Here is a 15,415-nt window from a genome sequence, read left to right as displayed (position 1 = left end):
GGGTGAGTTTTCCGTGGGGGAATTATCTGTAGTGTGGATTTTGCAATAGGAGATCTTCCGTGAGTAAGGAAGTTTCCGGCTGAACTTCCAAGGGGAAACCATACATGGAGAAATTTACCAGAATCCTTATATGAAATTATTTTTATTTGATTTACTTTCACTTTGCCAATTTAATTTTACATATGGAGATATACCGGGAAAATTGCCTATGGAAAATTTTCAAAGCAGTTGAAATCATCTGGGGGATTTTTCCGTGGGAGGGGGATTTTTCACGGGAAATATTCTCAATGGGGGAATTTTACGCGGGAGAAAGTTTCCATTAAGACATTAGGAGGAGAGAATTTCCAGGAAAAATTTTCCGCGGAGGGAGGATCTCCGACATGATTTGAAAAACAGTTAGAGATTAAAGAAAAATAAGTCTTTTTCTCAAATAGAAGTTGGCTCAAAAGAATTTTTTAGGCAGATTTGTCGGGAAAAATTTTCTGGAGGGAATTTTCAGCGGGGATAGAATTTTCTGGAGGAAGGGGGGTCTTACTTGGAAAGAACTTTCAAGGAGAAATTTTCTTGAGGGAGGGGATTTTCCATGGAGAAAAAAGAAGGGTTTTCCGGTGTTATTTGAAAAAAAAATTAAATAAAAACAATTTTTTCAACTAAAAGTAGGGAACAACATCCAAAGTTAAAACGAACTGAAATCGTCTGGTGTATGAGGAGTAGGTCCCTCTCTTCAATGCATCGTTTTTTTACGGTAATTGTAACTTTTTCCCCCCATTTTTTTAAGAACAACTTCTGAAACAAAAAAAGCAAAAACAAATTTTGGGGCGAAGAGGGAGGTACAGAGGAGTTATCCCCCTCATAAACAGAACAATTTCTATTCTTTTGAGTTTTAATGTTGCTTGGAAACTATTGACATGCGGCTAATTTTGAATAGCCAAAAATAGCCAGTATCTTATTTTTCTGTATCCTTTTTCTTTATCCTGAGCCCGAATAATTCCAAATCAGGGTTTTTATAATGTTCATTGATATAATGGAAGTTTTTTCTTTTGTATTCTATTCAAAATTTGGGAGATATTGCGCAAAATACTCTTTAAATACAATTTTTGTTATTGAATTTTGGCAAAACCTAAAGTTAATCTGAAGAAAAAAAAACTGATCGAAAATATCAGAATCGATTATCGAATTTCGAAAATAAAAATATCGATATATCGTTAAATCAAATGATCACACAACACTACCAACACTACTGTCTTGAGAACAATAAAATACAAAAGCATTTTTAGGAATAATCTTTAACTTATCTTTGTTATGGGGGTTATTAGACCAATTGAAAATCTATGAAAAAGTAAGTTCTTAGTATTAAGCTTAGTAACCCACGTAAATTTTATTTACGTGCGTCACCTTCTCATTCTGAGAAGATTCACTCGAGCCCCAAAAAGACAAAGATCAAGTTAGAAAAACTACACACCTAATGTATTTCAAGCCCTTCCCCCCTTTTTTGCTATAATATACTGTAGCTCAAACATTCGACGTAAAATGACTATGTTAAATGTCTCGGTCTTAGAAAAGTTCTTAACTTAAGCATCAGAGAAATCTATTCTGAATACAAAATTGAACTATAGATGACGTAATAGTAGAAACTCGATATTTTAAAGGTTAAGACAGTGGTGGCTTTTAGATGGAATCCGACTTTTTCCTTAGTTCTCCGTGATCAAAACGATACAACTCTCTCTTGAAAAAGTTTGGTTCTTGCTAAACCAATACTACGATTTTGGCCTTCCCCTTATAGGCGAATAGCCAAGTCCCTCCACTTTTTAAGCTTATCTCCATTCAGTGGCGGCATTTCACGAAAATGTAGGGGGAAGAAACAGGATAGAATATATTTTCAAAGCTTACAGGGTCAATTTCACTTTTTTTTCTGTTTGAACTGATAATAGTCCAACAGGTCATTTTTCAATAAAAATATCCCTAAAAGATGTATTTTTGGTGGTTTGGGGGGGGGGGGGAATCCAAAAGATTTTATGTGACAAGCTAATTGGTTTATTAGCATAAAGGCTAATGGCAGATGTTTTCCTAATAACGCATTTTCTGTATATATATATATATATATATATATATATATATATATATATATATATATATATATATATTATATATATATATATATATATTATATATGTATATATATATATATATATATATATATATATATATATTTTATATATATATATTATATACATATATTATATATATATATATATATATATATATATATATATATATATATATATATATATATATATATATATATATATATATATATATATATATATATATATATATATATATATATATATTATACATATATATATGTATTATATATATATTATATATATATATTATATATATATATTATATATATATATATTATATATTTATATATATACATATATAATCTATATATAATATATATATATATATTATATATTTATATATATACATATATAATCTATATATAATATATATATATATATGTATAATATACATATAATATATATATATATATATAATATATATATATATATATATATATATATATATATATATATATATATATATATATATATATATATATATATATATATATATATATATATATATATATATAAATTTCCTAATGATGTAATACTGTGTTTCTGATTCGTGTCACTATCAGTTCTTCCAGAATCTAAAACATTTTCTTGATGTAAGTACAATCTGAGTAGCTGATTGGTAATTGTAGCTAATCACAAGAAATGGCTAGGACCCCAGAAATTTTTTATATGCCAAGTGAATCTGAATAGCTAAATCCACTCCTCCGCGCCTATTTTCAACTTAGGAATGGATTAAAACGAAGTGTCCTAAAAACAATGGAGTAATCAGGCTTACGACAAGCATGGCCGAACCAGGAAAGATGGCAGCGGCGAATGATGGTTTCCATGTTAAACTTCAGTACGCAGCGTTCTATTATTTCGGTCGCGTAGGTTCATTCCGAGTTTGTCTTATAACCATGTGGCCGAACGAATGCAGAGCCTGAGTTTTGAATACTTTTATAAATTTTAAGGTCTTAATTATCAAAGAAATAGTATACGATTAAGCTTTATTTTTAAATAAAAGCTAATTTAATGCAAATAAAATATTCTACTATAATAATAATAATTATTGTTATTATTACTATTATTGTGATAATAACTACAATATTAAAATTTTTCTTCCATGGGCAAGCAACACAAGCTCATGGAGAGTAGAGCTCCTCAGGCAGTTCAATTCACTCCAACATTATGTAAACTAGATAAAAAAGGAGTTGAAATTAAGTGTGTGGTTAAAAAAAAGGAAAAGGCATGTTTATTCAATGTGATCCCTGTGGTTGGTTCTTCTCGGCGAGTTTATTTATATTTGGTTCTATTGATGTTAATGATAGTCGAAAATCACCCCTTTTCACAAATGTCAAGTCTATTGCAATTTTCTGATAACATTTGAAAATACGACTAAATCCCGCTTCAATAAGAAAAAATGTAGGAAAAGCAATAACGTAGAACTGCACTTTCTCCCAGAGCAAAGGGTACTTTGTAGCAACATCATTTGTTTTCCATATATTGTACTTTTCATCTTTGAATTTTGCATGCATTATTTCATCACTTTATATTTCGTTGAGGGGCTCTTGCAAAGATATGTCTATTTCGGCAACATTAACTTCGAAAGGAGTCGAAACCCAAATTGGTATATCCATCCCGAGCAGGTCACCAACCCGAGTTTGCATATCTTCATGTATATTTTCCAAATATTCACCATATAATGCAAGATCTTCATCTTACAAATCGCTGTTAACACAGGCCAAACAAGGAAACTGTTCAAATGCACGACGCCTGATATTATTCTTATACAGCTGTATTTTCCTTAAAAAAGCAGCAATAGCACTTTTACTAGATATCAGATCAGAATTGTTCTCTTGGAGCTGTTTATTAAGTGAATTAAATTTTTCAAATATATCTGATAAGTAAAACACATCAAATTTATTTGCAAGCAGTTTTGCTCCAAGTTGTGTGTCAGCAAGAAAGGAAACAATAGAATCCCAAAGTGCAATGAAACGCTTAAGACAATTCCCCTTTGATAGCTATCTCACTTCTATATGTATTACAAGCCGCCTAAGCTTTTCTCCATTTTGCTTACAGAATTCACGAAAAAGGTGGTCTCGAAGAGAATTTGAAATAATATGGTTAACTACTTTTATTACAACAGTAAGGGAATCATGCAGACATGCACTCATTTTCTTTGCAACTAAGTGTTGACGGTGTATCACACAGTGAACACAATATAAAGTGAACAGTAAATTACAGTAGAAATTGAATTTTTAAAAATAAAGGGCGTTCTGAGTTGGTTTTCTTCATGGACCCCCGTAAATATTACATGGACCCCTAGGGTCCATGTGGACCCCGGTTGAGAACCACTGGCTATAGAAGGACGGAACGGAAAAAGGATTAATACATTCAGCTTTTGTGCCGAGTGTGTATGTGTGTATGTATGTTTTTGTAAATCAGTATATAAATAAATGAAGCATATAATAGTGAAATAGATACAAAAAATAAATGATACCTTTACGCACTGCAGTGAATTTCTATCCCATATTTTAATTGTATTATCCCTAAGTCCTGATACAATGCGCTGATCATCATACTGAAGACAGTAAACACCTTTGGAATTTTCTGAACGGCAATTTATTCTTTGCAATGTATGTCTTCCACATTTCCAATTATCTTCTATGGTCTACAATAAGAAAATCAAATATTAACAATGGTATGATCTGAACATGATTACCTTAGACCAGAGAAGGGGAGGGGATGGTTGGAAGAATACACATTACCATGCAGGAGTGGACTGCTTTTTGGTCGGGTCACTGAAACTCTTTGTTAGTTTTCAGTATCCACTAAACGTTATAATACCACAACTTGAATGTCCTTATATAATACCAAACTTTTTTTAAGCAATTGACATGAACCATTAAAGGTGAACTTCACTCCATTAACGTTTATGTCTGGTGCAAACTGAATGTCTGACCCATTTGGAACTGAGCCAATTTTTTTTTTTTTTGAAATAGTAGGATCTATTCAGTGAAGTATCGTAGTGGCCGGCGACCAAAAGAAATGACCCCAAATTAGTTGTTTATATTTTTCCAGATTCAATCCATCAGGAAGCCGTAGCCCTTTGAGGAGGAAATAAAATACTACTTAAAATTGTGAAATCAGAGGCATAGGTAACGTAAGCTTAAAAAACTATTGATCGAAAAATAGGGTACTTGTCTATTATATAATACACACTCGAGAACTTGTATGAGACAATATCCAGTTTTCACACTGTCAATACCAGACAATTATCTTCGGCTCGTTAGGAAACCCCATTATAGCTATATTTTGGATAAATATTTAGTTGGTATTTTGGTTAGGTCATGTTACGTATTTAATATAATGCGCCCCCCTTTAATATAATATAATGCTAATATAATGCGCCCCCCTTCCATAATTCTTTGTGGTAGTTTTCATACTTCTGTTAATAAAGTATTGTATTTTCGTCATATTTTGTCATATTTCATTAGCATTCACCAAACTTCACTTCTCGAGTGTGTATTATATAATAACACAAGTACCAAAAGCTTGTAATTTTTTATCGTTCAATGGGCGACTGCAGAAGTGGAATTGCATTAAAAAGTGCCAACTGAAACTTGTTAAGTCAAATATTTGCTTATACAGGACCTGGAGTTCGAATTAAGTAACAGCAGGCCGAATTTGATTCCAGTGATGATATTATACGATAGCGTCTCCCCATAACAATCCTAACAAGAAGAAGAAAAATATCTGGACAAGTTATAACTCTTTCCAGTTAAAACCATTCTCAAAAGCTGCCACGGAGCTGCAATATTTTAAACTCTTTTTTACTGTAATTTTTGGCAAGGAAATGTCGTCAGAAAAGATTTAAGGGAAACGGGAACTTCCTGGGGGATGTGAAAAGAGAGGCTTTGAGTAGATTGGGATGGAGGAGGAATGTGCGTATCTGTGTTGGCCTCAGGCGGCTTGGTGCCACGGTGAGGTATGAGCAGTAGTCAGTGGCTTCCTTTGGGGGGGGGGGGGGTCCAGGGGGCAGTTTCCCCCCAATAATTTGAAGAAAAAATTATTGTATAGCCCATACCCCTTGACTCTCCGGATGTGGATCCCTCTTGCTCCCACCCAATAAAATGCTGGAGCTACGCCCCTCGCAGTAGTAGTAGTAGCAGTAGTAATTTTTGGTATAATAGAAACAACATAGACCGATAAAGAGGAAAAGTTATATCACTAGATTTAAGCCTTTTGGCAATTCTTCAATTTGCTTGAGTAAAATTCAATTAATATTGCTGCCAAACGGCGTTCAATAGAGCACAATAATTCCGCTTATCCAATAATTGCAATTAATTACCATCAGCAGTATTGAACGCGGGGGAGGTCTGATAATTTTTCAACAAGATAATAAATTTCATTAAAAACGACCTAGCTCGCGGCTGCCAAAGTGGCGACGCACAAAAAGTCACCATGCTCAAATAGCTGCCGTGGTTTTCTAACAACTCGTCCTACATATGAAGCTTCAGCGATTATAGAACCTTATAAGACTCGATTGGAAGAGTCCAAATAAAAAAAAATTCTGATTATCAAACATGGTAAATAAAAAGACGATCATCAAATTATCAATAATTTACAAGTTGAAGAAATAACCCTCAACTCGCAGTTCAACCTGAATACATATTTAGGCCTGAACTAAAAACCCGTTTTTGTAACAGTGCAATTTACAGATGAACAATCTGGCAACATCCCTTATTCATTAAGTGGAAACTCAATTGATAATCTTCGCCTAATATTCAAGACACAATAGCAAACTGTTGGATCAACTTTCACGGTCACAATTCTTCTCAGGATATCAAAACAGGCTTTTTCATTTTCTTCTTTATTCGTGTACTTGGGCATTCAACTTATCCAACAGGCTCTAAATTTGTAATATTAAATGGTTTTGAAAAAATAGATACACTAAGTCTTTTTTAAAAGACTTAATGGAGGGGTTGGCGTAAATTCACGGAAATTTAGTAGGGGGTAGACAAATTATGTGCTATGATACACACTCGAGACGTGAAGTTTGGTGAATGCTAATGAAATAAAACAAAGTATGATGAAAATACAATATTTTAGTAACAAAGTAATTAGCCAAAGCTAATTGGCTTTTATAATCGCCGTGAAAACCGGGTAAAGTCTCATGTCCGCGATACAAGTTCTCGAGTCTGTGCTATATAACACATAAGTACCGGCGAATTCCTCCCTTCCAATTGCCGCCACAGAATGGAACACCAAAAAACAGAACTGCCCTCTTTAACAATGAGAAAGAAACTTTGGACTATTAAATTGGCGTGCTGTTGTCTCCCTTCTTAAGTCACGATCAGAAGGGAATGAAGCTGAGGGTATTTGGAGGAATAAGCTTTTTAGTATTTTGTCAAGTAGTATATTCTTATCTCTGGAGACGTGGAAAATTAATTTCAACTAAAGAAAAAAGATGCCCGATACTTGGTATAGCCTAAGTACTTTCAAAAAAATTATCGATACCCACCGATTATATTTTGTGTACTCAATTTGAAGACTTCTAATGCGAAAAGAATATATAGTGCAATATTACGTATAAGGAATTATAAACCTAATATTCGTTAAGGTTGTCAGTAGAAACATACGCCATTGGGAGGGGGGGGCTCCAGGCCTATGCCTTCATGAAATCCAGAATTTGTCTTAATTTCATGGCACTTCTTTACACAAATTATCGAAACAATTTTTTTCAACTGTCTCCCCCCTTAATATTTATAAATATAAGATATTTGTCGGTTATAACATCTAGCTTCATAATGCCCAAAATACACAAAATGGTGTTTAATTTGTGCATTTAATTTGTGCCTTTAAAACTCAGCTTATATCAAGATGACGAAGAATTTAAAACTATTTTCTTATAAGTATTATAGGTAAGTAATAGTACCCCGTGAAAATGGGTACTCTAAGATGAAACTTTTTAATGGATTTTCATGGGTACGAAACTTGAAAAAAATTAGGAACCACTGTTCTAGGGTAATAATCTAAGTAAGGCCGAGATGGTTAGAGCACGTTTTACGGATAGCAGTTTTTTGGAAAAAATGGTGTTTTTTGGAAGTATCCTATAAAATATGAAGCTGTATACTGTATTTATATACCAAACTTACAGGAATCATGCAGTCGAAATTTTTGACAACCATTCAAACGTCTTGGAACCAGTGCCCAAACTATTCCCGATTTTTTCGGGGTTTCCCCAAATTTCCTAGAAAGAAAAATAAGTTCTCCAAGATCTCCCCGAAAATAAAATTTCGTATAAGGATCAACGCTAATGCGAAATACAAATCTTTTAACACTCCTAAAACATTCCCCCTTCACAACTGACCGAAAAGAAATATTCACTAGATGTTGCGAACTGGTTGCTCCGTTCATTATGATTAAGGTATTACTGCACTAAAATCCTTGCACTTAGGAGGGGGGGATGCGATCACCACCCCCCCATAAACAAGAGGTCAAAATTAATTATAAGCTCATGTGTAAAAGAACATTCGGATTATTAATCGATAATCTCGATCAAATAAGCTTACCTAAAAAACCTTTTCTTTTTCACTAGTTTACCCTTTCTTTATCTTATTAAGTAAAACAAAAACAGATTTTTTATCTGAAAGCAAGAAGCAACATTAAAGCATAAAACAAACATAAATTATTCTGTATATGAGGGGGCTTCCGTTCCTTTACCTTCGCTCTGTACGCTCAAGTTTGACTTTTTGTCTTGATTTGTCCTAAAACTCTTTAAAATACTTCTCATTCAAAATCAACGCCCACCCTGTGTTTGAGTAGTCTTTCCTAAAGAATCAGGACGTCAGATTTATCGTAAAGAGCGAGGGTTGGGGAAGGGGAAGCCCCCCTCATAATACAGAATAATTTCTTTTCGTTTTAAGTTTTAATGTTGCTCCCTACTTTCAGTTGAAAAAAATTGTTATTTTTTAGTTAATTTCTGACCGTTTTTCAAATCTTGGCAGGAAATCCCCTTCCCTCCTTTCCGCTGAGTGTAACATTTGTCCTGGAAAATACTCCCGTAAACCTTTTTCCCCTCGGAAAATTCTCCCTGTGAAAAATCCTCCCTCTCCTCCCGGTGGAAAATTGCCCGACAATTTTCCTTACATTCCCCTATAGCTAAGTCAAATTCTACATGTGAACAATACGGGCAAATTGCGGAGCTTACATTCCTTTAGCCAGGGACTATGGAGTGTCATGTTGTCACCGAAAATATTATTATCGAACCTTGCAACTATGCCGAATCGAATGGATATCTTAAAATTTTGATCAGACGTGTTTATAGAAAAATGTGGGAGGGAAGGGGGCTAACTGTCCTCCAATCTTTTGTCTCTAAAAAGGACACTAGAACTTTTTATTTTTTTTTAAATGAGCTATTGTCCAATTTATTAGGGCTATTGGTTCGAAACGGTCACCCCTGAAAAAACAAACAAACAAACACGGAGCAGTGATCTTTGTTCTGAAAAAAAATTCCACATTTTTGTAGATAAAACCTTGAAATCTTAACAATAGAATTGTCAGATATGATGAATCTTGTGGTGAGATTTTCTTTAGGATCCCTTGACTATTTGGTGGTGTTTCATTAGGATCCCTCGACTATTTGGTGTTGCCCTCCCCCTTGTCGAAAATCTGGCAAATTTTCTCAGGCTCGTAGCTTTTGATTAGTATGGTCAAACCTAATGAATTTTATATGTTTGGAATCAGTATAAAAATTCAATTCCTTTGAGGCAGTCTATTCTTATCAAAATTCCGTTTTTTAGAGTTTCTATTGCTATTCGACCGAGTCACTCCTTAGTTATACCGTTCGTTACCACGAACTGTTTCAAAAGAACGTTTGAAATCTGGCAGTAACCGATAAATAAATTGTAAAAGCGATACGGAAATTGAAATGGCGAGTCAGCTAGCGTTGACTGTCCCCATAGTTGCCATATTTTGTGATTAATCTACTTGGACAAAAAATGCACTTTGAAGTAAAAGATCGTGTAAGTGAGCAGGGGTAGGGTGGGGGGGGGTCGTAACCGCAATGTGGTGCAACTACATTTTCCGTTGCGTGTTATTTTATTCCCATTACTTCTCAAGAAATTATGATTAAATACGAGTAATTCAAGAATATGATTTATTTAAATGGTTATTTAAATAATTTAATGATTTATTTAATTCAAGAATATGATATGATTTAAATGGAATTTAAATACACCAAGGGCTGCACACATAGGCCTACGGTTTTTTGTACCGCCAGAATAAGCCCCGTACCTGCGGTATTAAACTACAGAAAGAGGTGATCAGCGTAGAAAAAAGACTGTGGGGCTGCAAACAGCCAGTCATATATCAAAGGTTTATATGAAAGTAGGTGTATTTCACGGACGAATTTGCCATCTTCTATTGGTGCTAATCTCATATGTCACTCCAGTAGCCTACTCGGTTCATTAAGTTGGAGGTAGACATTACGATTACAAAGGACTCTTTATTAGGTCGTTTATCTGAAAGGGATCAAAAACACAATTTATCATAGGCAGTGCAATAACGCTGCCTAAGTAAAGAGCGATATAGGCGCAATGTAATATTTATTAACATTTTTTTTTGTTTTTTAGTTTTTTTTTAGACCAGGGCACTTTGCATGGACGGAGTTGTCGTAGAGACTTTGAAAGGGGATCCTTCGATAGTAAATTGAAAGAGCTAGTACCCTTTTTATTAGTCAAAAGTGGTTGGAGGACAACAAGCCCCCCTTCAAGGCCCATTACTTTCACAACACATCCAATCAAAATAGCCATTTTGTTCAGCGTAGTTGTAAGGTCCGAAATTATGTCTTTGCAGATGACACTCCCCCCAAACAGTTCTCAGGATAAGGACTGTAATTTATGCCCGGGGGCATATAAGATCTTATAGAAAAGGTGGTCGTATAAACTTCGAAGAGGACTGATCGGATTGGTAATCGAAAGTCCTAGTGCCCTTTTTAAGAGTCAAAGTGATCGGAGGGCAGCTAATTCCCCCCCCCCTATACGTAGTATTTTCCCGAAATGTATCTGATGAAATTTCGGGATGGTCATTTGTTAAAAAAATGGTTCAAACATCACAGGCAGCGCAATTACACTAGCTAAGTAAAAAGCGATGTGGGCACAATATTTTTTTTTTTTTTTTTACCAGAGCACTTCGTATAGAAGGAGTTATCGTAGAAACTTCGGAAGGGCCTCAGTCGATTGGAAATTGCAAGTTCTATATTGTTCTATATTGCAAGGACATTGGAACCCCTTTTTAATATTCGAGTGATTGGAGGGCAACCAGCCCCCCCACGCCTATCATTTCCCAAATATACCCAATCAAAATTTAGACAGAACAGTTTTGTTCAGCGTAGTTAAAAATCCAGTAAATACGTCTTTGAATATTAACCCTCCCCCCCGGAGCCCTCAGGGCAAGGGTTGAAAGTTATGCCCCAAGGCATGTAAGGTTTTATGGAAAGAGTGGCCGCATAAACATCGGAGGGGACTCATTGGATTATTAATTTAAAGTTTTAGTGCCCTTTTTCATAGTCGAAAGGGATTGGAGGGCAACCAGCCCCCTTCGCCCATCATTTCCCCAAACGCATCCAATCGAAATTTTGAGATAGCCAATTTGTTATGCATATATGAATGATCAGAAAATTATGCCATTAAGGATAACAACCCCTCCCCCACAGCCCTCAGGACAAGGGCTGTAAGTTACATTATTTGCCCATTGTTAACATTAAGGTTTTTATGGAAAGGGTGGTCATATAACTTTGGATCAGGTTCATTCACTTAAAAATTGAAAGTCTTAGTATTTTTTAAAAGTGATCTAAAAACAAAATAAATATAAAATGTTTTCACTTTTTCTTACTTTAACAAACAAAAAATTGTTAAAACTTCCCTACTCACGTTAATTTTTGCTCGCTTTGATTGAAATTGCTTGCATACATATCTCAGTACCTGCAACTTCAATATATGGTCAAAGTACATTTAGTGTTGTTAGGTACTTTATGCGAAAGCAGTGCTTGATTGACAGCAAAGGCAGTTCAACTTCAAATGTTCTAAGTAAAAATTTATAGGTCGGGTCTTGCTGTATGTATGGTCTTTTTATTAATCCATCTGATTAAATCTTCGATTCTAGGCGTTTGCCCCCCCCCCCAAAAAAATACATCCTTGCTGAAAGGAAATCATTCAAAAAAATTTACTCCCCACTAAAAACTCAGGAAACCCTGTCTCAGGAATGGTAACTATTATCTCGGTTCGTCTTAAAAGTAAAACTTTACTGCGAAAATAAATTTACGGTGATTTTGAAAAAGTCCGAAACCCCTCAAAAATGGCGTCAGATCAAAATGAAAAGCGTAGCATTGGAATCAGCATGGTTGAGAACCTGCGACAGGGAAATTAGTCCCCCTCCTTAAACAACAAGGAAAATCACTTTTTTGCATCGGTAGCACTGATCAGTCTCCCGTTTTTATGGCACTTGGTATCTACCAAGTGACATATAGCGATCGCAAATTCTGTCGGTCTGTCTGTCTGTTTGTCTGTTCTGGTTTTACTACTTTAGGCACTTCCAGGTAAGCTAGGACCATGAAATTTGGCAGGCGTACCAGGAACCAGACCAGATTAAATTAGAAATTGTCATTTTCCCGATTCGATCATCTGGGGGGGGGGAGAGTGGAAGGACAGTTAAATAGGAAAAATTAGAACAAAGGAGATATTTTTAACTTACGAACGAATGATCAGATCTTAATGAAATTTGATAAGGGGGGTTGGAGGGGGAAACCGGAAATCTTGGAAAACGCTTAGAGTGGAGAAATCAGGATGAAACTTGATGGGAAGAATAAGCACAAGTTATAGATACGTGGTTGACATAATTGGAACGGATCCGTTCTCTTTGGGGGAGCTGGGGGTTGTTAATTTGAAAAAATTCGAAATATTGAGGTATTTTTAACTTAAGAACGGGTGACCGGACCTTAATGAAATTTGATATTTAGAAGGAACTCGTGTCTCAAAGCACTTATTTCAAATCCCGACCAGATCTGTTGACATTGGGGGAAGTTGGAGGGGGAAACCGGAAATCTTAGAAAACGCTTATAAATATCGTAGATTCGTAATTGACGTAACCGGACTGGATCCGCTCTCTTTGGGGGAGTTAGGGGGTGGGATTCAGTACTTTGGCGAGTTTGGTGCTTCTGGGCGTGCTAGGACGATGAAAATTGGTAGGCGTGTTAGGGAACTGCACAAATTGACTTGATAAAGTCGTTTTCCTCAATTCGACCATCTGGGGGGTTGAAGGGAGAGGAAAAATTAGAAAAATTGAGGTATTTTTAACTTACGAGTGGGTGATCGGATCTTAATGAATTTTGATATTTGGAAGGACCTCGTGACTCAGAGCTCTGATTTTAAATCCCGACCGGCATTGAGCCTCTGATTTTCTTTTAAAGCAATCTATTGGTTCTTAGAATTTTGCCAGAGCTCATACCATATGAGCTCTTGGCTCTTGCGACCGGCTATCAGAACATTATAGCTATCATATATGATAGCCCGGCTATCAGCAGGCTATCAGAACATTATAGAGAGATGCTAAATGGCTCATTCAAAAACTATTTCTCATATCTACGTGCTTTTTATGGATTCCACAATCTGTAAGAGCCACATGGCACTAAAATCGCCTTTTTGTACAATTTCTAAAGGGGTGGGGCTAGTGGGCTACCAAAACATTTCTTATAGCTCATATAAAAGATATTGCTCATATCTACGTTTTCCCTATAAAATTGCGTTTTCAGTAAAGCGCTAGTTTTCTATAATCCTATAAACATAGGGAAATATAATTACTTGGTTTATTTGTACTAGCTTTATTGATATATGAGATAGACTGTGAACCAATAATTTTAGTTCGTTTTAAGTTTCAACTTTGCTCTTTACTTCCCTCAAAAAACTTCGTTTTCTAAAAATTAATATCTTTTAAGACGACGGTTTTGTAAGTAAAAACGGGTCTTTTCAGCTTTTCCACAAAAAAAAAAAACGGAAAATAAAAATGGATTTTTTTACTGTTTCTGTTTCAGCCAAAAACACAAAGGGCACTGAACCTTAGTCCGAGGAATCCTTAGCCGTTCAACATCCGACCTTTCAAATAAACATAACGTATTGTAAGATAACGCATTCCGACTCTGGAGGGATATACTTCTCTTAAGAGAAATGTTAGAATAGAGACTAAAATGCGCAAAATTCTTAATATTTGATCAAAAATCAGCAGTTTCAAGAAGGCGAGAGAGTAAAGGAACTAGCATATACATAAAACCAACTGCGGTTATATTTTTGTCAACACCACACTGATTAGTTGCGAGGAAGCTTTTACACTACAAAATTAATAAATAGAATGTCTTGGGTCATTTTACCAGAGTTAAAAAAAATTAAATATGCCTTTATCGTTCTATTTAAAGGTATTTTGCATACATAATTTTTGCAGACATAAATTTATTTTCCAAAAACTAGTTACTATTCAACAAATAATTCTATCCAAAATAAAATTATAAGTAACTAAATAGTTGTTATGTTACAAGCAATAATACAAATTATAGTAACATAAATTACTGTTCAACAAATAATACTATCCAAAATAACAATATAAGATCAGATTTATTCATAATTAATTAATCATACAATGGATAGGCTACATTGTGCTAACCCCCGAAAGACTTCTAGACCTGTAAAAGAGGGGAATACATCCATTGCAATTAAGCATTAAATGAATAGAAGAAAAATGTTATAAACATTAAGTAAATCAAATAGATGAAATAAAGTCGAATTAATGCTACGGAAAAAGGAGAAAAAAAGCAAAAAAAAAAACAATAAAAATTAATCAAACAGTTCGGGGTAACGAACTGTAGTAAGGAGCGATCCGGCTCAATAGTAACCAAAACTAAAAAATTGAATTTTGATATCAATAGCTACACCAAAAGAATCGCATTTTAATGCTGATTTTAAATATATAAGTTTCATCAAGTTTAGTCTTACCCATCAAAAGTTACGAGCCTGAGAAAATTTGCCTTATTTAGGAAAATAGGGGGAAACACCCTCTAAAAGTCATAGGATCTTAACGAAAATGACACAGTCAGATTCAGCGTCTCAGAGAACCCTATTGTAGAAGTTTCAAGCTCCTATCTACAAAAATGTGGAATTTTGTATTTTTTGCCAGAAGACAAATCACGGGTGCGTGTTTATTTGTTTGTTTGTTTTTTTTTCCCAGGGGTCATCGTATCG

General features: G+C 34.7%; 1 protein-coding gene across 1 annotated transcript in view; it reads right to left on the bottom strand.

The window, feature by feature from the left end:
• The window catches only part of LOC136041746 (beta-TrCP-like), a 90,466-nt gene that overhangs the window by 27,859 nt on the left and 47,192 nt on the right, over window positions 1–15,415 (bottom strand). Inside the window, exon 5 of the mRNA XM_065726500.1 lies at window positions 4,627–4,797. Coding sequence (XP_065582572.1) covers window positions 4,627–4,797 — 171 coding nt within the window. The remainder of the gene's footprint in view (window positions 1–4,626; window positions 4,798–15,415) is intronic.

Source organism: Artemia franciscana, unplaced genomic scaffold, assembly GCF_032884065.1.
Source record: "Artemia franciscana unplaced genomic scaffold, ASM3288406v1 PGA_scaffold_36, whole genome shotgun sequence".
In the NCBI taxonomy this organism is placed as follows: domain Eukaryota; kingdom Metazoa; phylum Arthropoda; class Branchiopoda; order Anostraca; family Artemiidae; genus Artemia; species Artemia franciscana.
The sequence above is the reverse complement of the archived record's forward strand: the minus strand, read 5'-3'. Positions and strand labels throughout refer to the sequence as shown.